The following is a 22,768-nucleotide window of genomic DNA, read 5'->3' as shown; positions in this document are numbered from 1 at the left end:
TTACTAGAGGGTAAGTTCTACTCTTACACATGTTCTAATTAACAAATTGCAAGCAGACAAAACATTTTTTAATTGTAAAGTTGTAATTTTTTCAAGGAAATACATATCATAGATTCGACATGGACAAATGAGAAATACATCAACATATTTAATAACAATTATAGAATAATAAACACATATAATGTACAAAATACATTCAAAAGATCATGGTCCACTCATCCTGTATGATATTCTGTCAATGTCTTGCACTCTTGATTGACTTTCCTCTGATCCTTTCACTGCATCATTATTCGATACCTTTAGAGTCTTGCTTCATTGTAGTGCATTCATCATGGCCTGTGCTTGTTTTAGTTCTGGGGGGAAACATAGAGAGACATTGAAATCAGTGAAGCACTCAGGATTCTAGTCCCATATTTGAGTAGATTTTTTGTAACAACAGTATTTATGGTACATCACAAGCTCACCTGTCAGCAGGACTCTGAACTTGTCTGCAGACACAGAGACGATGGTGGTCTCTGTGTTTCCAGTCTCTGCCCCTTGGGTCTGGAGACAGAGCTGCACTGTGGGCTCATTAACCTCCTGAAGCTCACTGGAGCTCAGGGTGTAGTCAACACGCCACGACACCCCCTCCAACCGACCCACTGAAACACAGCAATAATAAATGCTATATATGTCCAGAAATATGTTTATATTAAACATTGTCTGGGGCTCAGGATGTGGTCAACACCCTCTAGATGACCCACTGAAACACAGCACGAGAGAAAATGCAGTGTAACAATACAAATGTATTGCCCAATGAGAATCTGAAATCTCTTTAGCCATCTTGTGTTACTCCCCCCAGAAAACATTTAGGTATTATAGTCTTCTTCAATTAAATGAAGGTTGATAACTCACATCTCAGACTGCTCTCCCTTAGCTTCTCCTGCAGGGCTATGTGCTTGTCTTCATAGGATTTACACAGTCCTGTGGTGTGTTCTACAAGATACACGATATACCGATGAGGAAAACCAAAAGTCATGACTATCATACTACACATCGTGTTTGAGGGCTTGAAACATCCACAATGGAGTCTTCTGTACGCAAATATTATTACAATCCTTTCATTGATAAATAAATGAGCCTTTGCAGTGAGTGGTTGTAACAAACCCAGTACTTCGAGGTATTCTCACTATGAATGTCTCTAGTATGAGTAACTTATGGGAGACTACTGTACCTTTAGGGAGTCCTAACTGCTGCAGCTCACTGGAGAGAGATTCACTGGCCACATCATGTTTGGCTGCACTGGACAGGATGAAGGTCAACACGGCTACACTGGCCTTGATGTCTCCATTCTCTAGACATCAGAATAACACACAGATGAGACTCATCAGATGTATTGATAGAATAGATGTAGAGACCAGCATCATGCGTGTAGAGCTCTCTGTGTTGAAGCTGTCCTGTGTTGCAGTTTGCATCAAAGTAGCAGCACATTTTAAAAACACAGAATTCAGCTTACCAAACTTTGCATCTGCAGTTAGCTTTGAAACTTTGTCATACTGAAAAAGACAAAAAAGGGAATGGCACATTTTAAAGAGAATAAAATTGCAGGTGACAATAAGGAGTTAATGTATGAGATACTTACATCAATGCCCTCTCCTAGCAGATCCTTCAACACCTGGACACAGAGGAGTTTCATCTTCACACTTGACTGTTGGGAACAGAGAAGACAAACGTCAGGGGATGATTTCTACTGGACCAATGCAGTTTCAAGTATTAGTAGTCGTAGGTACAGGATACACATGGTATACACCGTCCAACCAAATGCTTCCTGCAGGTTCCTTCTGGACAATGCAGCAAGAATAAGAACTAATAAAAAGATAGGAACAAAGTAAATGGCCCAGTAGAATAAACATTGTAGTAGAAGTAAGATACAGGAAGGCACAGTCCAATATTTATACATATTTTGGGGAAGGGGGGATTGGGGGGCAAGTTTTTAAATGTTGCAGTATTTAGCAATCATAATAAGAGTCTGGTAGCAGCAGTTGTGATGTGATGTGTGTGTGTATGTGTTTATGTCAGTGTGTGTGTGTGTGCTGTGTATGTGTGTGTGTGTGTGTGTGTGTGTGTGTGTGTGTGTGTGTGTGTGTCGTGTTGCGGTGTGTGTCGGTGTGTGTCGGTGTGCGGTGGTGCATGTGTAAGGTCAGAGAATCAGAGCTGGTGGTCAGTCCAGTTCAAGTGTTCAGCAGTCTGATGTGATGGCTTGTAGATAGAAACTGTTCTCTGGGCGCCTGTTGGTACAGACCTCATGCTCTGATACAGTCTGATGGCTTGTAGATAAGAAACTGTCTCTGAGCCTGTTGGTATCAGACTCATGCTCTGATACAGTCTGATGGCTTGTAGATAAAACTGTCTCTAGTTCTGTGTATCAGACCTCATGCTCTGATACAGTCTGATGGCTTGTAGATAGAAACTGTCTCTGAGCCTGTTTGTATCAGACTCATGCTCTGATACAGTCTGATGGCTTGTAGAAGAAACTGTCTCTGTTCTTTGGTATCAACCTCATGCTCTGATTCAGTCTGATGCTTGTAGATAAGAACTGTCTCTGAGCCTGTTGGTATCAGACCTCATGCTCTGATACAGTCTGATGGCTTGTAGATAGAAACTGTCTCTGAGCCTGTTGGTATGAACCTCATGCTCTGATACAGGCTGATGGCCTGTAGATAGAAACTGTCTCTGAGCCTGTTGGTATCAGACCTCATGCTCTGATACAGTCTGATGGCTGTAGATAGAAAACTGTCTCTTAGCCTGTTGGTAACAGACCTCATGCTCTGATACCGTCTGATGGCTTGGTAGATAGAAACTGTCTCTGAGCCTGTTGGTATCAGACCTCATGCTCTGATACAGTCTGATGGCTTGTAGATAGAAACTGTCTCTGAGCCTGTTGGTATCAGACCTCATGCTCTGATACCATCTGCCCCACAGTAAGGGAGTAAACAGCTCGTGGCTGGGTTGTGTGGGGTCCTTGATGATGTTGCGGGCCTTCCTCAGGCATCATTTCACGTAGATGTCCTGGATCGGTGGGAGCCAATGGTTTATACACACACATCATTGGTGGGAGCACGTTCTCAGTGATGTACTGGGCCGTCTTCACCATCCGCTGGAGGGCCTTGCGGTCGTGGACAGAGCAATTCCAGTACAAGGCCTTGCCTAAACGTCAGACTGTTACCATGGTTACTCCATGATAGTCAGTCTGAAAGAAGTAGCTGTAAAAAAATATGCAATAGTCTCTACAAGCCAGAATGTTGAATACAATTATATTTTACCGGCCGTCCATGCTGTTGGTCATTTTTCTGGAAGGTAGTGGAGATCAAATGTCCACAGTAAAGTGTTGTGTACCCAACTTTTTGCCACCAGTAGGTTCTGTTACTTGTATTTCCCATCTCCTGACACATTTCACGTGATGCACAATATGTAAATAGCCGAATGTAACCAAACATTGTGGACCAAAGCATGTTCCTCCCAATCAGCTGATTACCCGGGACAACATTTGGTGTGTTCTTCAGTTAAACTCAGAAATTGAGACATATTGTGTTAGTCCCGTGTATCAGCATTAAAAATACAAACCAACTGAACAGACCAGTTACTGTAAGTCAGGTTAATAACACTAATCTGTGGATATGTCTCAGATGACCTCCTACAGACGGACAAAATCAGAGGACAACATGTAAAGTACGTTCAAATTAAGTTTATTCAACATGCTGACTTGTGATGGAACTGTTAACAGAAAGTGAGCTTACATATTAGAGACGACAGGAGTCATCCATTCTTGGATTAGTAGAGGCGACAGTATAGAAGGCCGTGATGCAAACAGTCATGACGCTAAACTTACGATTTTGGCCAAAGTGCTGATTTCGGCAAGAACCCAGTCTGGGCAGTCCAAATCCCCACAAAACCGGAATCTCTAGAAACAGTAAGAAACATTTGCACAATGTTATGGTTGCTGTTTGTGCATGTAATGAACACTGACACATTTATTTACTTGGCAGCTGGATAGCTAATTTAGCTAACAAGCATCCGAGTGATTGTTTTTAGCCAGCTAGCATTTCTTGTCTTGACTCCGTCTTTTCCAGACGGATCAACATGCTATCTATCAAATGCTCAGCTGTAGATAAGTAGTAATGGTAGGAAACACAATATTCACAATGGGTCACTTTATCGAAATAAATAGCTAGCTAGAAAGACGAGCATTTACCATTTTAGCAGTAGACCTGGTGTCATGTGATAATGCTCAAGTCCCGGGACAAAAACCTTGTACCCAGAGTTTAGGGGACGGGGTAGGGCAAACCATTTATATATATTTCCCCACATCCATTAAGTAGAGACTAAACTGACGTTACACTTTTCAGATTTCAATATGTTGTTTATTTTATTTTCTAAAGCATTTCATGTCTGTATTTCACTGTTTTTGTTCTGTCTCACACCTAGGCTTTGTGGTCCAAACACTTAAAAGACACAGCCCTCAAATGAAGTGGACACTTCTGATGACGTTTCATGAGGTCTGATGAGCATACACTTTATTTATTTATTTATTTCGCCTTTATTTAACCAGGTAGGCCAGTTGAGAACAAGTTCTCATTTACAACTGTGACCTGGCCAAGATAAAGCAAAGCAACAAACATACAGTCAATAATACAATAGAAAGTCTATATACAGTGTGTCCAAATGAGGTAGGATAAGGGAGGTAAGGCAATAAATAGGCCATAGTGGCGAAATAATTACAATATAGCAATTAAACACGGGAGTGATAGATGTGCAGAAGATGAGTGCAAGTAGAGATACTGGGGTGCAAAATAAATAAAATTAATAACAGTATGGGGATGAGGTAGTTGGATGGGCTGTTTACAGATGGGCTGTGTACAGGTGCAGTGATCTGTGTACTACTCTGACAGCTGGTGCTTAAAGTTAGTGAGGGAGATATGAGTCTCCAGCTTCAGTGATTTTTGCCATTCGTTCCAGTCATTGGCAGCAGAGAACTGGAAGGAAAGGCGGCCAAAGAGGAGTTGGCTTTGGGGATGACCAGTGAAATATACCTGCTGGAGCGCGTGCTACGGGTGGGTGTTGCTATGGTGACCAGTGAGCTGAGATAAGGCGGGGCTTTACCTAGCAAAGACTTATAGATGATCTGGAGCCAGTGGGTTTGGCGAAGAATATGAAGCGAGGGCCAGCCAACGAGAGTGTACAGGTCGCAGTGGTGGGTAGTATATGGGGCTTTGGTGACAAAACGGATGGCACTGTGATAGACTGCATCCAATTTATTGAGTAGGGTTTTGGAGGCTATTTTGTAAATGACATCACCGAAGGCAAGGATCGGTAGGATAGTCAGTTTTACGAGGGTATGTTTGACAGCATGAGTGAAGGATGCTCTGTTGCGAAATAGGAAGCCGATTCTAGATTTTATTTTGGATTGGAGATGCTTAATGTGAGTCTGGAAGGAGAGTTTACAGTCTACCCAGACACCTAGGTATTTGTAGTTGTCCACATATTCTAAGTCAGAACCGTCCAGAGTAGTGATGCTGGACGTGCGGCCAGCAATCGGTTGAAGAGCATGCATTTAGTTTTGCTTGCATTTAAGAGCAGTTGGAGGCCACGGAAGGAGAGTTGTATGGCATTGAAGCTCGTCTGGAGGTTAGTTAACACAGTTAGTTAACACAAATAAATTATGTAACAATTAACTCATTAGGAATTTGGGCCACCGTGGGAAAAGTTTGTTTAAATAGTTACCATTTCCGGAGTTAATTCAAGAATATATCGATATCATACCAGTCATTAATGAATCATTTCCTCATAACAGTCTCATTCTGAACGTCGTTGACTTGGTAAATCTGCACGAACCCTAACCTAAGTGATGAATCAGCGATACACAAACTGGCTTAATTCTTTATTTACTAACTAAATAATCACACAGAAATACATCAACACACACACAGCGTACAGGATATTGATTACTAACATCATGAAAACAGTCCCTAGTGGACTAACCCAATATGGCGGCTTGTTACAAAATTTAAAAGGGATGGGGAAAAATAAAGAGCGGGAGAGACAAAGAGAGTGGACTAATCGTACATTTGGAAACTACACTCACCGTAAATATGAAGATTTAGCACCCTAACAACCGCTGATTGGGATTAGAAATGAAACATATATTTACAAGTAATGTCTTTGTCGTTCGTCTTTCTGTTGAAACCACTCGATCTGTCTATGGCGAGTAGTTCGATGTAAGTCTCTGGTTGTCCACCAGAGGTCACAATGTCCTTCTTAGTTTCTTTTGTTCTGGAGTTTTCTTAGAATGGATACAGCAGAGTACTACACGTTGGTGAGAGGGATCTGTTCTACCTTCTCGTCTTGGGCCAGTTGACTACTTTACATGCAGAGCTGCGGACGGTGCATGTTTTGGTCTAGTCTTCAACTTCTTCACTCGTCGAAAGTTTCAGAGGGTCTTACCATTTTCTGGTCTTTAACCATTTAACCATTTAAACGAGTGGACCACGTCCTCACGTTCTCTGGTCTTTAACCATTTAACCATTTAAACGAGTGGACCACGTCCTCACGTTCTCTAGTCTTTAACCATTTAAACGAGTGGACCACGTCCTCACGTTCTCTGGTCTTTAACCATTTAAACGAGTGGACCACGTCCTCACGTTCTCTGGTCTAACCATTTATACGAGTGGACCACGTCCTCACGTTCTCTGGTCTTTAACCATTTGCAGCCATGTAGCCACGGCTCCACACTGTCTGTTCTGTATTTAAATTCTCATCGAGTCATTTTAAGCACTCTGGCCTAAAAAGCGGTTCCATCATGTTGACACGAACTATGAGCTGACTTGGGCTTGGCTACTGACTGGCACAAGTTTTGGAAGAAAAACAATTCTCATTTAGAAGGCTAAAGTCACATTGCTATCTTTTCACAAATAGTTTCATGTTTAATCATATAAGTTTTACAACATTTAGATGTGAATCTGATATACAGTGTGAAAGCGCTATTAAAAATAAGTTTGTTATAACGTCTTTCTGATCATTTTAATGACATCACAAAACAGATATTATTTTCCCATATTCCATTTCTCCACCCCACTAGCCTGCTGTCTGTGACCCCACTAGCCTGCTGTCTGTGACCCCACTAGCCTGCTGTCTGTGACCCCCACTAGCCTGCTGTCTGTGACCCCCACTAGCCTGCTGTCTGTGCCCCACTAGCCTGCTGTCTGTGACCCCACTAGCCTGCTGTCTGTGACCCCTAGCCTGCTGTCTGTGACCCCATAGCCTGCTGTCTGTGACCCCACTAGCCTGCTGTCTGTGACCCCACTAGCCTGCTGTCTGTGTGGACCCACTAGCCTGCTGACTGTGACCCCACTAGCCTGCTGACTGTGACCCCACTAGCCTGCTGTCTGTGACCCCACTAGTCTGCTGTCTGTGACCCCACTAGTCTGCTGTCTGTGACCCCACTAGCCTGCTGTCTGTGACCCCATTAGCCTGCTGTCTGTGACCACACTAGCCTGCTGTCTGTGACCCCACTAGCCTGCTGTCTGTGACCACACTAGCTGCCTGTCTGTGACCCACTAGCCTGCTGTCTGTGACCACACTAGCCTGCTGTCTGTGACCCCACTAGCCTGCTGTCCTGTGACCCCACTAGTCTGCTGTCTGTGACCCCACTAGCCTGCTGTCTGTGACCCATTAGCCTGCTGTCTGTGACCACACTAGCCTGCTGTCTGTGACCCCACTAGCCTGCTGTCTGTGACCCACACTAGCCTGCTGTCTGTGACCCACTAGTCCTGCGTCATGTGACCCCCTAGCTGCTGTCTGTGACCCCACTAGTCTGCTGTCTGTGACCCCACTAGCCTGCTGTCTGTGACCCCACTAGTCTGCTGTCTGTGACCCCACTAGTCTGCTGTCTGTGACCCCACTAGTCTGCTGTCTGTGACCCCACTAGTCTGCTGTCTGTGACCCCACTAGCCTGCTGTGTGTGGGGTGAAGAGTGTGATGCAGTACTCCAGAGAGACATTAGATGGGGTACATGGATAGTGAGTGCAGCTGGACACGGGATAGAGGAAAGAGACTGAGTAGCCAATGGATACACACAACAGGCAAAGAGGTAAAATAGTATAACGGAAGACAGAACACGTCATTCTTTGTATGATACATTGTAAGGCAAAGGTTTTATTTCAGAATCTAGTTTCAAGTTTTATCATCTTGAAATGAGGCTGATACCAGAGAACAGCAGGTCAAACATATACCAGAAGATGGCAGTAGCTATTTGAAAATAAATCCGTTGTCGACTTTCTCCAGAAGTTGGCCTGTAGCCAACACCTCTGATATGGTGGATGATTAGATTTCTTAGGTCAAAAAGCCGATATCTTTCTGTCTTCCTTTATTCCATCAAAACAAATACAGTTTTTTTTCCTTCTTCTGATTGCTTCCTTTGTACATTCATGATTCGTGGGTTTTGTTATCTGTTTTAACAAACCTTTTTTATTTTGTGCTTACTTATTGTATATAGTTTCTTGTGGTTTTTCTATCGTCCCTGGGCGTCCAACCACGTGCACACCTTTATAATTGATCTGTTTTTATCTGTATTGTTGTTTATCAGTTATTTTATCAAATAAATTCACACTGTAGAAATAAATTCACACTGTAGTGCTATATACATATGTTCCAATTAGCTCGATGCCTCATAATTATAATCATAATGATCAAATGTATCGTCGTGTAGCCCTATCAATTCGCCAGCAATTGCGGGACCTCACATTTTCCTGTTCTGTCAATGTGATTTTTTATTTTTGGCTTTCATCCATATATGGCAACAATAACATGTTTCGTTACAACCATCCAGACCTTTTAAATCCCCAACTCAACAGAGCACAACTCATCATGGTTACAAATAACTCCTCATCTTTTATGTTTGGGTTGGCCAAATCTCTCAAGCCTGTAACTGGAAAAACCAACTCTGGGGAGAATGGCGTCAGAGATGAGTTTAGGTCGACATAACAATGAATTAAACATTAGTGTGTAAATTATCAATATTTTTCGTGAATGGCAGGCGAACCCGGAGCCCTTGTAGGCCTATCTTTATTCCAGGACTGATGATGGTGAAGGAATGGGAGAGGCTGCCTGCGCGATCACAAACTCTACCATCGCTGTGACTAACGGCAGGAGCGCGCAGTGGACCGCTCGTCCTCTCAGTCAGTCGCGAGAGGAAACTGGCTCGGATCGCACCGCATCATCCTACCTGGAAAAATATGTTTCCTCCACCGCCTACCGTTATCAGCGAGGAGAAAAGTCACGTAAAAGGATCTACTACAGAGGACGTTACTTGTTTTGACCACTAATTTGTGTTTTAAAGAAGATATAATCCAGATAGTGCCAAGTTAGGAAAATGGCAAGGATTGGATATTTTCATTTCAGAGAGGTAAGTTGATTAAAATCAGAAAGTAAACTGGAGATAATTATGTAAATATATATATAAACATGCATTATGACCCCAATATGATGTTTATTTGGCAGTAATGTGGACAGATTGGATTAGATTGATGCATTATCAGACTTTAACCATCGATCCATTCCATGTTTAATTCATGTTGCATTTCTCAGCATGAAGAACCATTACAGCTGTGTTGTCTTTAACACGAGTGTTCTCTGTTCAGAAATAAGTACCGTTTCGGAGGTTATACTTCGGGTGTCAAAATTACAACGAAAATATACACAAAATGTACAAAACATTAGGAACACCTTCCTAATATTGAGTTGCGACCCCTTTTGCCCTCAGAACAGCTTCTATTCGTCGGTCATGGACTCTACAAGGTGTTGAAAGCGTTCCACAGGGATGCTGGCTCATGTTGACTCCAGTGCTTCCCAATGTTGTGTCAAGTTGGCTGGGTGTCCTTTGGGTGGTGGACCATTCCTAAAATTAATACACACGGGAAACTGTTTAGCGTGAAAAACCCAGCAGCGTTGCAGTTCTTGACACACCTCTGCGCCTGGCACCTACTACCATACCCAGTTCAAAGGCACTGAAATATTTTGTCTTGCCCATTCACCTTTTGAATGGCACACATACACCATCCATGTCTCCATTGTCTCAAGGCTTAAAAATCCTTTAACCTGTCTCCTCCCCTTCATCAACACTGATTGTGACATCAATAAATGACATCAATAAGGGATCATAGCTTTCACCTGGATTCACCTGATCAGTCTATGTCATGGAAACCGTAATGTTTTGTACACTCAGCGTATTTCGAAGACAGCAACAAGCCACCCCGTCGCAGATGCGTTTCAGGACCAAGGACGGAGAGAATTTGGTGCGCTCGGCAGTTTGTGCCAAAGCCCTGTTGCAGCAGCCTCGCTGACACTGAGCTTAATGTGAACTAAAGAGATTATCAAAACCACTCGGAAAATGGATCTTGCAGTGTCTCTTAATTAATTTGGAAGCTTTGTGAAATTGTAGCTGTATGAATTTGCCTGAACACGGGAAGTTGGTTGCCCTAAACCAATAAGATAACATTACGCTAAAACAGATTGAACATGTTAAACCTTTTCTTGAAGTCGTTTCACTTAGTTGAAGTGTATTTGTATGAGATCTGCTTGCTGTAATCCCTACGCCCTCTCTGAGACACAGCCCTGGTCTACTGCTGAATCCATACCGCCTCTCTGAGACACAGCCCTGGTCTACTGCTGTAACCCTACGCCCTCTCTGAGACACAGCCCTGGTCTACTGCTGTAATCCCTACGCCCTCTCTGAGACACAGCCCTGGTCTACTGCTGTAATCCCTACGCCCTCTCTGAGACACAGCCCTGGTCTACTGCTGTAATCCTACGCCCTCTCTGAGACACAGCCCTGGTCTACTGCTGTAATCCCTACGCCTCTCTGAGACACAGCCCTGGTCTACTGCTGTAATCCTACGCCCTCTCTGAGACAGCCCTGGTCTACTGCTGTAATCCATACGCCCTCTCTGAGACACAGCCCTGGTCTACTGCTGTAATCCATACGCCCTCTCTGAGACACAGCCCTGGTCTACTGCTGTAATCCCTACGCCCTCTGAGACACAGCCCTGGTCTACTGCTGTAATCCTACGCCCTCTCTGAGCCACACAGCCTGGTCTACTGCTGTAATCCATACGCCCTCTCTGAGACACAGCCCTGGTCTACTGCTGTAATCCATACGCCCTCTCTGAGACACAGCCTGGTCTACTGCTGTAATCCTACGCCTCTCTGAGACACAGCCCTGGTCTACTGCTGTAATCCCTACGCCCTCTCTGAGACACAGCCCTGGTCTACTGCTGTAATCCATCCGCCCTCTCTGAGACACAGCCCTGGTCTACTGCTGTAATCCATACGCCCTCTCTGAGACACAGCCCTGGTCTACTGCTGTAATCCCTACGCCCTCTCTGAGACACAGCCCTGGTCTACTGCTGTAATCTATACGCCTCTCTGAGACACACCCTGGTCTACTGCTGTAATCCATACGCCCTCTCTGAGACACAGCCCTGGTCTACTGCTGTAATCCAACGCCCTCTCTGAGACACAGCCCTGGTCTACTGCTGTAATCCCTACGCCCTCTCTGAGACACAGCCCTGGTCTACTGCTGTAATCCATACGCCCTCTCTGAGACACAGCCCTGGTCTACTGCTGTAATCCATACGCCCTCTCTGAGACACAGCCCTGGTCTACTGCTGTAATCCATACGCCCTCTCTGAGACACAGCCCTGGTCTACTGCTGTAATCCCTACGCCCTCTCTGAGACACAGCCCTGGTCTACTGCTGTAATCCATACGCCCTCTCTGAGACACAGCCCTGGTCTACTGCTGTAATCCATACGCCTCTCTGAGACACAGCCCTGGTCTACTGCTGTAATCCCTACGCCCTCTCTGAGACACAGCCCTGGTCTACTGCTGTAATCCATACGCCCTCTCTGAGACACAGCCCTGGTCTACTGCTGTAATCCATACGCCCTCTCTGAGACACAGCCCTGGTCTACTGCTGTAATCCATACGCCCTCTCTGAGACACAGCCCTGGTCTACTGCTGTAACCCTACGCCCTCTCTGAGACACAGCCCTGGTCTACTGCTGTAATCCATACGCCCTCTCTGAGACACAGCCCTGGTCTACTGCGTAATCCATACGCCCTCTGGACACAGCCTGGTCTACTGCTGTAATCCATACGCCCTCTCTGAGACACAGCCCTGGTCTACTGCTGTAATCCCTACGCCCTCTCTGAGACACAGCCCTGGTCTACTGCTGTAATCCCTACGCCCTCTCTGAGACACAGCCCTGGTCTACTGCAGTAATCCCTACGCCCTCTCTGAGACACAGCCCTGGTCTACTGCAGTAATCCCTACGCTCTCTCTGAGAGACAGCCCTGGTCTACTGCTGTAATCCCTACGCCTCTCTGAGACACAGACCTGCTACTGCAGTAATCCCTACGCCCTCTGAGACACAGCCCTGGTCTACTGCAGTAATCCCTACGCTCTCTCTGAGACACGCCCTGGTCTACTGCTGTAATCCCTACGCCCTCTCTGAGACACAGACCTGGTCTACTGCAGTAATCCTACGCCCTCTCTGAGACACAGCCCTGGTCTACTGCAGTAATCCCTACGCTCTCTCTGAGAGACAGCCCTGGTCTACTGCAGTATCCCTACGCCCTCTCTGAGACACAGCCCTGGTCTACTGCAGTAACCCTACGCCTCTCTGAGACACAGCCCTGGTCTACTGCAGTAATCCCTACGCTCTCTCTGAGAGACAGCCCTGGTCTACTGCAGTAATCCTACGCCCTCTCTGAGACACACGCCTGGTCTACTGCAGTAATCCCTACGCTCTCTCTGAGAGACAGCCCTGGTCTACTGCAGTAATCCTACGCCCTCTTACAGACAGCCTATCCCTGGTCTACTGCAGTGTAGTGATTGTAGTTATGTGGTGCAGTCATATAGTTTAGTGATGTAGTGTAGTATCAGAGTGATGTAATGTAGTGATGTAGTTTAATGATGTGATGTAGTGTAGTGATGTAGTGATATGCTTTAGGGTAGTACTGTAGTGCTGTAGTGTAATGATGTAGTGTGTGATATAGTGTAGTGATATAGTGTAGTAATGTAATGATATAGTTTAGTGATGTAGTGATGTAGTGTAGTTATGTAGGGATGTCTGTAGTGCTGTAGTGTAATGATGTGATGTAGTGAGTGATGTAGTGTAGTGATATAGTGCAGTGATGTAGTGTAGTGATGTAGTGATGTGTGTAGTGATATAGTGCAGTGATGTATGTAGTATGTAGTTTAATGATGTGATATAGTGTAGTGATGTATGTAGTGATATAGTGCAGTGATGTAATGTAGTGATGTAGTTTAATGATGTGATATAGTGTAGTGATGTAGTGATGTAGTTAGTGATGTAATGTAGTGATGTAGTGTAGTGATATAGTGTAGTAATATAGTGTAGTGATATAGTGATGTAGTGTAGTGATGTAGTGTAGTGATGTAGTGTAGTGTAGTGATGTAGGGATGTATTGTAGTGATGTAGGGATGTACTGTAGTGATGTAGTGTAGTGATGTAGTGGTGGATGTACTGTAGTGATGTAGTGTAGTGATGTAGGGATGTAGGGATGTACTGTAGTGGTGTAGGTGGGATGTAGGGATGTATTGTAGTGTAGTGATGTAGGGATGTATTGTAGTGATGTAGTGATGTAGGTGTAGTGATGTAGGGATGTATTGTAGTGATGTAGTGATGTAGTGTAGTGATGTACTGCAGGATGTAGTGTAGTGATGTAGGGATGTATTGTAGTGATGTAGTGATGTAGGGATGTAGTGTAGTGATGTAGTTTATTGATGTAGTGCAGTGATGTACTGTAGGGATGGTCCCGTGTGGCTCAGTTGGTAGAGCATGGCGCTTGCAACGCCAGGGTTGTGGGTTCATTCCCCACGGGGGGACCAGGATGAATAGTTATGAACTTTCCAATTTGTAAGTCGCTCTGGATAAGGCGTCTGCTAAATGACTTAAATGTAAATGTAGTGTAGTGATGCAGTGATGTAGTGTAGTGATGTAGTGTAGTGATGTAGTGTAGTGATGTAGTGTAGTGATGTAGTGTAGTGATGTAGTGTAGTGATGTAGTGTGTGATGTAGTGTAGTGATGTAGTTTAATGATGTGATGTAGTGTAGTGATGTGTGTGTGATGTAGTGCAGTGATGTAGTGCAGTGATGTATGTAGTGATGTAGTGCAGTGATGTAGTGTAGTGATGTAGTTTAATGATGTGATATAGTAGTGATGTAGTGATGTAGTGTAGTGATGTAATGTAGTGATGTAGTGTAGTGTAGTGTAGTGATGTAGTGTAGTGATGTAGTGTGTGATGTAGTGTAGTGATGTAGGGATGTACTGTAGTGATGTAGTGTAGGGATGTACTGTAGTGATGTAGTGTAGTGATGTAGGGATGTAGGGATGTACTGTAGTGGTGTAGTGTAGGGATGTAGTGTAGTGATGTAGGATGTATTGTAGTGATGTAGGGATGTAGTGATGTAGGGATGTATTGTAGTGATGTAGTGATGTAGTGATGTAGGGATGTATTGTAGTGATGTAGTGATGTAGGGATGTAGTGTAGTGATGTAGTTTATTGATGTAGTGCAGTGATGTACTGTAGGGATGGTCCCGTGTGGCTCAGTTGGTAGAGCATGGCGCTTGCAACGCCAGGGTTGTGGGTTCATTCCCCATGGGGGGACCAGGATGAATATGTTGAACTTTCCAATTGTAAGTCGCTCTGGATAAGAGCGTCTGCTAAATGACTTTAAATGTAAATGTAAATGTAGTGTAGTAGTGTAGTGGTGTAGTGTAGGGATGTAGTGATGTAGTGTAGTGATGTAGTGATGTAGTGTAGGGATGTAGTGATGTAGTGATGTAGTGATGTGATGTAGTGTAGGGATGTAGTGATGTAGTGTAGTGATGTAGTGATGTAGTGTAGGGATGTGATGTAGGGATGTAGTGTAGGGATGTATTGTAGTGATGTAGTGATGTAGTGTAGTTATGTAGTGTTGTGATGTAATGTGATGAAGTGATGTAGTTTAGTGATGTATTGATATAGTGTATTGATGTAGTGTAGTGATGTAGTTTATTGATGTAGTGATGTCATGATTTAGTGATGTATTGATATAGTGTAGTGATGTCATGATTTAGTGATGTATTGATATAGTGTAGTGATGTATTGATATAGTGTAGTGATGTCATGCAACAGGATGCATTATCATAAGGATTATTTCTGAGTAGAACATTATGATGTATGGGTTTTGTATTTTAAAGATCTGTATAGATTAGCAGAAAATAATCTCATAAATGGTTAATTAACATCTTATCTGTGTGTTGTCAGGTGGTGAACATGGCGTCGTGGCGGCTGGTCTGTGTCCTGGCAGTGTGGACCTCTGTGTTGGGTCTGGCCCAGTGTTGTCCAGAGACCTGTAGCTGTCTGGATAAATACACCCACCAGTTCACTGACTGTGCCTACAAAGACCTGCTGTTAGTTCCCATAGGCCTCCCCTCCAACGTCACCACGCTCTCTCTCTCTGCCAACAAGATCAAACTCCTGAAGGCCAAGAGCTTTATTAACGTCACCCAGGTGTGTGTGAATATGGTCCTAACGTCACCCAGGTGTGTGTGTATATGGTCCTAACGTCACCCAGGTGTGTGTGTATATGGTCCTAACGTCACCCAGGTGTTTGTGTGTATGGTCCTAACGTCACCCAGGTGTTTGTGTGAATATGGTCCTAACGTCACGCAGGTGTGTTTGTGTATATGGTCCTGTGGGGTTCAGTTTGCAGATCGAGGTTCTTGCAAAACCATGATTGTGGGTTTGATTCCCACTGGAGCCAGCCATACGAGAAATGTCTGAATGCATGACTGTAAGTTACTTTGTCTGCTAAATGGCATATATTATATGATTATATGGGATGGGCTGGGTACAGCAAAATACATATTAATAAAGTATTCTTCTTCAGGTGACCTCCCTATGGCTGGCCCACAATGAGATGGTGACCATCGAGAGGGACACTCTGGCCCCGCTGAATCAGCTGCGAAACCTGGACCTCAGCTACAACAAGATCATCAGCTTCCCCTGGGAGGACCTGGCCAACCTCACCGCCCTTCAGCTGCTCAAGATGAACAACAACGAGATGATCAACCTCCCTAAAGATGCCTTCTCCACTCTCAAAGACCTGAGGTCCCTGAGGATCAACAACAACAGGTTCACTACCATCGTCCAGGGGACCTTCACCTCTCTGAACTCCATGTCTCACCTTCAGATCTACAACAACCCCTTCACCTGCTCCTGCAGTCTGGAGTGGCTGAGAGACTGGATCACGGAGTCTACGATCTCTGTCCCAGAGCAGGACTCTATCGTCTGCGAGGCCCCAGAACATCTGCAAGGGGCCCTGGTGACCAAGATGCCCAAACTGGACTGCAAGGCCCCGACGGTGTCCATCACCTACCAGCCAAACCTGGACAACACTGAGCTATACGAAGGGTTTATGGTGATTCTCAACTGTGAGACCAAGGGCAACCCCAAACCAGAGGTCAGCTGGGAGGTGGTGAACGCAGGGAACCAGAAGTTCACATTCAGTTTGCCCTCTGWGGTRAGCGWGAAYAYRGACTCYCCKATCAACGATAAAASRACCAACGGCCGGTTCCTGGTCTTCCAGAACGGCACCKTGATCATCCCCCGTATGAGCAAGAYGGAGGATGGGAACTACAGCTGCTCAGCTGTCAACGACCTCGGTAAAGCAGACAGCACAGCGAAGGTAGTAGTGGCGGYCACCAAGAAACAAGCCACTAACTCCATGCTGGACACCACAGTAGATAAGATCCTCCGTCRGTCTGGTGGAAACAAGCCGGGGCCTAAGATGACCAACAACGTCATCAACTGGCCCAAGTCRGACTCTGAGAAGACCAAGAACGTTCCAACTGGGTCGTCTGTTAAACACGCTGATGGCTCAGTGCAGGCTGGCGAGGGCTCAGAGGAGCTGCCGTTTACCAGTAAGTGTGGCGTCAGCGATGGCACTCAGTACATCWCCAACCACGCATTCAACCTCAGTCTGGACCAGCTGAAGCAGTACACCTTTGATTTCGGCGTCATCGCGTTGGAAGTGTCAGAGACCGAYGCCAAAGTGCAGCTCAACCCTCTGCAGCTCCCCAACAGTAAGGACAACCTTCARCTCAGCCACAACGAGAACCTAGAGACCGTCAACAAAGAYCCGTTCAGCCTCTATCAAGCCTCAACCAAAACCCCTCTGGACATGCTCTATCTGTGTTTTAACACMGGTAATGGACACTCTGTGGTGCAGTGGTCCCGGATAGAGGAAGGGATCAACGCCTATAAGTTCCAGGGCCTACAACCAGGCACTAACTACACCCTGTGTCTGACCTACGGAGGGCAGGACTGTCAGGTCCAGGTAGTCTTCACAACCAGGAAGAAGATTCCTTCTCTGTTAATCATAGTGATGGTTAGTACCTTCCTGTTGGTGCTGGCTACAGTCCCTCTGCTGGGAGCCACCTGCTGTCATCTCTTAAACAAGTACCAAGGAAAGACTTACAAACTGATCATGAAGGCAGCGCAGAAGAACACAGATCAGATGGATAAACATATGGTTGGAGGTGATTTCGACCCCCGGGCGTCGTTTGTGGAGTCGGAGAAGAATTCTAACCCAAGTGAGATAGAAGAAGGAGAGGGGGAGGACGGACAGGACAGGGAGGAGGTGGAGGGGAGTGTGGTTACAGAGTCTATCCCGGGTTCTACATTCAAATTTGAGGTGGGTTCGGAGTACAGCGATAGATTAGCATTGGGCGCTGAGGCGGTGAATATCTCTGAGGATGGAAACGGTAACTACAAAGAGCCGAGTCGCTGAGCAGAGCCGTGTGATGCTATCAGAGGAGAGAGAGCTTGTAAAATAGTTACTTTCAACTACATTTTAAACCAGGTAACTCACAGATCATTATTTCACATAAAGAAGATAGCCCTGATGAAGGGGGATAGCTCATTTCACCTCAGAAAGTAAGTAACCCGTTATACCCCAAATAAGAGATTGTCAAAATGAACAGTTGTGAATACTTACTGTGCATTCGGAAAGTATTCAGACCCCTTGACCTTTTCCACATTTTGTTACGTTACAGCCTTATTCTACAATTGCTGAAAAATATATATATTTAATCCATTACACACACAATAACAATGCAAAAACAGGCTTTTAGAAATTTTAGCAAATGTATTAAACATAAAAAACAGATACCTTATTTACATACAGTGTCTTCAGAAAGTATTCAGACCCCTTGACCTTTTCCACATTTTGTTACTTTACAGCCTTATTCTAAAATGGATTAAAAATATATATTCTCATCAATCTACACACAATACCCCATAATGACAAAGCAAAAACAGATTTTGATGGATTTTCGCAAATGTATTAAAAGTAAAATAAAATAAAAAATACATTTACATAAGTATTCAGACACTTTACACAGTACTTTTGTGAAGCACCTTTGGCAGCAATTACAGCCTCAAGTCTTCTTAGGTATGACGATACAAGCTTGGCACTCTTGTATTTGGGGATATTTTCCCATTCTTCTCTGCAGATCCTCTCAAGCTCTGTCAGGTTGGATGAGTTGTGTCTCTGCACAGTTATTTTCAGGTAGAAGCTGTTGAGGAGCCTTTTGGTCGTAGACTTGGTGCTCCGGTACCACTTGCCGTGCGGTAGCAGAGTAAACAGTCTATAACTTGCGTGACTGGAGTCTCTGACAATTTTATGGGCTATTATATAGGTCCTGGATGGCAGGAAGCTTGGCCCCAGTGATGTACTGGGCCATTCTCACTACCCTCTGTAGCCCCTTACGGTCAGATGCCAAGCAGTTGCCATACCAGGCGGTGATGCAACCGGTCAGGATGCTCTCGATGGTGCAGCTGTAGAACCTTTTGAGGATCTGAGGACCCATGCCAAATCTTTTCATTCTCCTGAGGGGGAAAATGTTTTGTCGTGCCCTCTTCACGACTGTCTTGGTATGTTTGGACCATGATAGTTTGTTGGTGATGTGGACACCAAGGAACTGGAAACTCTCGACCCACTCCACTACAGCCCAGTCGATGTTAATGGGGGCCAGTTCGGCCCACGCTTTCCTGTAGTCCATGATCAGCTCCTTTGTCTTGCTCACATTGAGGGAGAGGTTGTTCTCCTGGCACCACAAGGCCAGTTCTCTGACCTCCTCTCTATAGGGCGTCTCATCGTTGTCGGTGATCAGGCCTACCACTGTTGTGTCGTCAGAAAACATAATGATGGTGTTGGAGTCGTGTTTGGCCACACAGTCGTGGGTGAACAGGGAATACAGGAGGGGACTAAGTACACACCCCTGAGGGGCCCCAGTGTTAAGGATCAGCGTGGCAGACGTATTGTTGCCTACTCTTACCACCTGGGGGCGGCCCGTCAGGAAGTCCAGGATCCAGTTGCAGAGGGAGGTGTTTAGTCCCAGAGTCCTTAGCTTAGTGATGCGCTTTGTGGGCACTATGGTGTTGAACGCTGAGCTGTAGTCAATGAACAGCATTCTCACATAGGTGTTCCTTTTTGTCCAGGTGTGAGAGGGCAGTGGGGTGTGTGATTGACACTGCGTCATCTGTGGATCTGTTGAGGCGGTAGCAAACTGGAGTGGGTCTAGGGAGTCCGAGAGGATGCTGTTGATGTGAGCTATGACCAGCCTTTCAAAGCACTTCATGGCTACGATAGTGAGTGCCACGGGGCGGTAATCATTTAGGCAGGTTACCTTCAATTCCTTGGGCGCAGGGACTATGGTGGTCTGCTTGAAACATGTAGGTATTACAGACTCGGTCAGGGAGAGGTTGAAAATGTCAGTGAAGACACTTGACCGTTGGTCCGTGCATGCTTTGAGTACACGTCCTGGTAATCCGTCTGGCCCAGCGGCTTTGTGAATGTTGACCTGTTTAAAGGTTTTGTTCACATCGTTGCTTGCCTCGAAGTGAGTATAAAAATAATTTTGCTCATCTGGTAGGCTCGCGTCACTGGGAAGCTCGCATCTGGGTTTCCCTTTGTAGTCCGTAATAGTTTTCAAGCCCTGCCACATCCGACGAGCGTCAGGGCTGGTGTAGTAGGATTCAATCTTAATCCTGTATTGGCGCTTTGCTTGGTTTGATGGTTTGTCTGAGGGCATAGCGGGATTTCTTATAATCAAATAACATTTATTTATATAGCCCTTCTTACATCAGCTGATATCTCAAAGTGCTGTATAGAAACCCAGCCTAAACCCCAAACAGCAAGTAATGCAGGTGTAGAAGCGTCCGGGATTAGTCTCCCGCTCCTTGAAAGTGGCCGCTCTAGCCTTTAGCTCGATGCCGATGTTGCCTGTAATCCATGGCTTCTGGTTGTGGTATGTATGTACGGTCACTTTGGGGACGACGTCATCGATGCACTTTTTGATGAAACCGATGATTGGGGTGGTGTACTCCATTGGATGAATCCCAGAACATATTCCAGTCTGTGCTAGCAAAACAGTCTTGTAGTGTAGCATCCGCGTCATCTGACCACTTCTGTGTTGAGCGAGTCACTGGTACTTCCTGCTTTAGCTAACAGTACACTTTAACTTGAAATGAAAATTACTTTCTGACAAAATTAGAAACGTGTAATATCTGAAAATGTAGCTAGCTAGACTATTGTGCCCCTATACATGGATGGACTCAGATGCCACGGTTCACAATTTTCCAGAAGGCATTTCTGCCCAAAAACACATTTTGATTAAAGAAAAGTTTACATTCAAATGGCTCTCCTGTGAAGTAAGAAAAATAAATATATATATATGTTTTCGCTTTGTCATTATGGGGTATTATGTGTAGACGAATGAGGAAAAAGTTGAGGGGTCTGAATACTTTCCGAATGCACTGTAAGTATTCATAACCTTTGCTATGAAACTCGAAATTGAGCTCAGGTGCATCTTGTTTCAATTGATCATCCTTGAGATGTTTCTACAACTTGGTTGGAGCCCACTTGTGGTAAATTAAATGGATTGGACATGATTTGGAAAGGCACACACCTGTCTATATAAGGTCCCACAGTTGACAGTGCAATTCAGAGCAAAAACCAAGCCATGAGGTCGAAAGAATTGTCTGTAGAGATCAGAGACAGGATTGTGTTGAGGCACAAATCTGGGGAAGGGTACCAAAAAATGTCTGCAGCATTGAAGGTCCCCAAGAACACAGTGGCCTCCATCATTCTTAAATGGAAGAAGTTTGGAACCACCAAGACTCTTCCTAGAGCTGGCCGCCCAGGCAAACTGAGCAATTGGAGGAGAAGGGCCTTGGTGAGGGAAGTGACCAAGAACCTGATTGTCACTCTGACAGACCACCAGAGTTCCTCTGTGGAGATGGGAGAACCTTCCAGAAGGACAACCACCTCTGCAGTACTCCACCAATCAGGCGCTTATGGTAGAGTGGCCAGACGGAAGCCATTCCTCAATAAAAGGCACCTGACAGCCCGCTTGGAGTTTGCCAAAAGGCACCTAAAGACTCTCAGACCATGAGAAACAAGATTCTGTGGTTTGATGAAACCAAGATTCAACTCTTTGACCTGAATGCCAAGCATCACGTCTGGAGGAAATCTGGCACCATCCCTACAGCGAAGCATGGTGGTGGCAGTAGGGACTAGGAGACTAGTCAGGATTGAGGCAAAGATGAATGGAGCAAAGTCAGAGAGACCCTTGCTTAGAACCTGCTCCAGAGCGCTCACGACCTCAGGCTGGGGTGAAGATTCACCTTCCAACAGGACAATGACCCTAAGCACACAGCCAAGACAACTCAGGAGTGGCATCTGGACAAGTCTCTGAAGGTCCTTGAGTGGCCCAGTCAGAGCCCAGACTTGAACCGGATCGAACATCTCTGGAGAGATCTGACAATAACTGTACAGCAAGGCTCCCCATCCAACCTGACAGATCTTGAGAGGATCTGCAGAGAAGAATGGGAGAAACTCTCCAAATACAGGTGTGCCAAGCTTGTAGCATCATACCCAAGAAGACTCAAGGCTGTAATCGCTGCCAAAGGTGCTTCAACAAAGTACTGAGTAAAGGGTCTGAATACTTATGTAAATTTGATATTTCAGTTTTACATTTTTAATAGATTTTCAAAAATGTCTAAAAACCTGTTTGTGTTTTGTCATTATGGGGTATTGTGTGTTGATTGATTATGGTTAAAAAAACAGTTTACTCAATTTTAGAATAAGGTTGTAATGTAACAAAATGTGGAAAAAGTCAAGGGGTCTGAATACTTTCTGAATGCATTGTATATAAAACTTACAACATTCCTCTTGCAGTTACAATAGACTACTGAAAGCACAGCTGTTCTACAGTTCAAACAGACCTCATAACTTGTAAAAAACAGAAGACATTGAAATGTCCCCTTTATGCAGCGCGTATTCCTTTAAATGTACGCTTCACCTCAGCAGGATGCGATGCTAGCCAGCACAGTGCTTACCAACTGTTATTTCCATTGTGCTGTGATGATCAAAGAGGGAACATCACGTTGTGTAGTTTTAAGGCATGTTCCCGGTTCACTGTCAACGGATGTTGTTTAATGTAATGTGAGGGCTTTGACATGTGACCTTTTTAACCTCTCATGTCCATGGCATGTCACACAGATGACTTATATCCTTCGTGTGTTTTTTTTAGCGTAGGCCTATTCTATAGGACTTTAGATATTGTTCTTAATGTCGAAATGTGATGTAAAGACCCAGT

The 22,768-nt window shown here is 44.9% G+C and overlaps 2 protein-coding genes across 2 annotated transcripts; one reads left to right on the top strand and one right to left on the bottom strand.

The window, feature by feature from the left end:
- Positions 1-54: 54 nt before the first annotated feature.
- commd4 (COMM domain containing 4) lies at positions 55-4,316 on the bottom strand. The gene is made up of 8 exons (XM_024138013.2): positions 4,232-4,316; positions 3,869-3,940; positions 1,622-1,687; positions 1,496-1,535; positions 1,214-1,333; positions 895-975; positions 465-641; positions 55-353 (listed from the first exon to the last, which is right to left on the bottom strand). The coding sequence occupies exons 1-8, from the start codon at positions 4,232-4,234 to the stop codon at positions 313-315; spliced, it is 600 nt and encodes a 199-aa protein (XP_023993781.1). The 5' UTR covers positions 4,235-4,316; the 3' UTR covers positions 55-312.
- A 4,834-nt stretch (positions 4,317-9,150) lies between these two features.
- Positions 9,151-22,140, top strand: LOC112070593 (immunoglobulin superfamily containing leucine-rich repeat protein 2-like). Its single transcript, XM_024138012.2, has 3 exons — positions 9,151-9,439; positions 15,369-15,614; positions 15,994-22,140. The coding sequence occupies exons 1-3, from the start codon at positions 9,407-9,409 to the stop codon at positions 17,893-17,895; spliced, it is 2,181 nt and encodes a 726-aa protein (XP_023993780.1). The 5' UTR covers positions 9,151-9,406; the 3' UTR covers positions 17,896-22,140.
- Positions 22,141-22,768: the final 628 nt, after the last annotated feature.

This window comes from Salvelinus sp. IW2-2015, unplaced genomic scaffold (genome assembly GCF_002910315.2).
Source record: "Salvelinus sp. IW2-2015 unplaced genomic scaffold, ASM291031v2 Un_scaffold1376, whole genome shotgun sequence".
In the NCBI taxonomy this organism is placed as follows: Eukaryota; Metazoa; Chordata; class Actinopteri; order Salmoniformes; family Salmonidae; genus Salvelinus; species Salvelinus sp. IW2-2015.
The sequence above is the reverse complement of the archived record's forward strand: the minus strand, read 5'-3'. Positions and strand labels throughout refer to the sequence as shown.

What these genes read in the sequence shown, in the direction of transcription:
- commd4 (XM_024138013.2), bottom strand. An exon ending in TCAGCACTTTGGCCAAAATC is followed by an intron (nt 1,688 to 3,868) that starts GTAAGTTTAGCG and finishes TGTTCCCAACAG; the next exon opens with TCAAGTGTGAAGATGAAACT. An exon ending in AACTGCAGATGCAAAGTTTG is followed by an intron (nt 1,334 to 1,495) that starts GTAAGCTGAATT and finishes TCTGATGTCTAG; the next exon opens with AGAATGGAGACATCAAGGCC.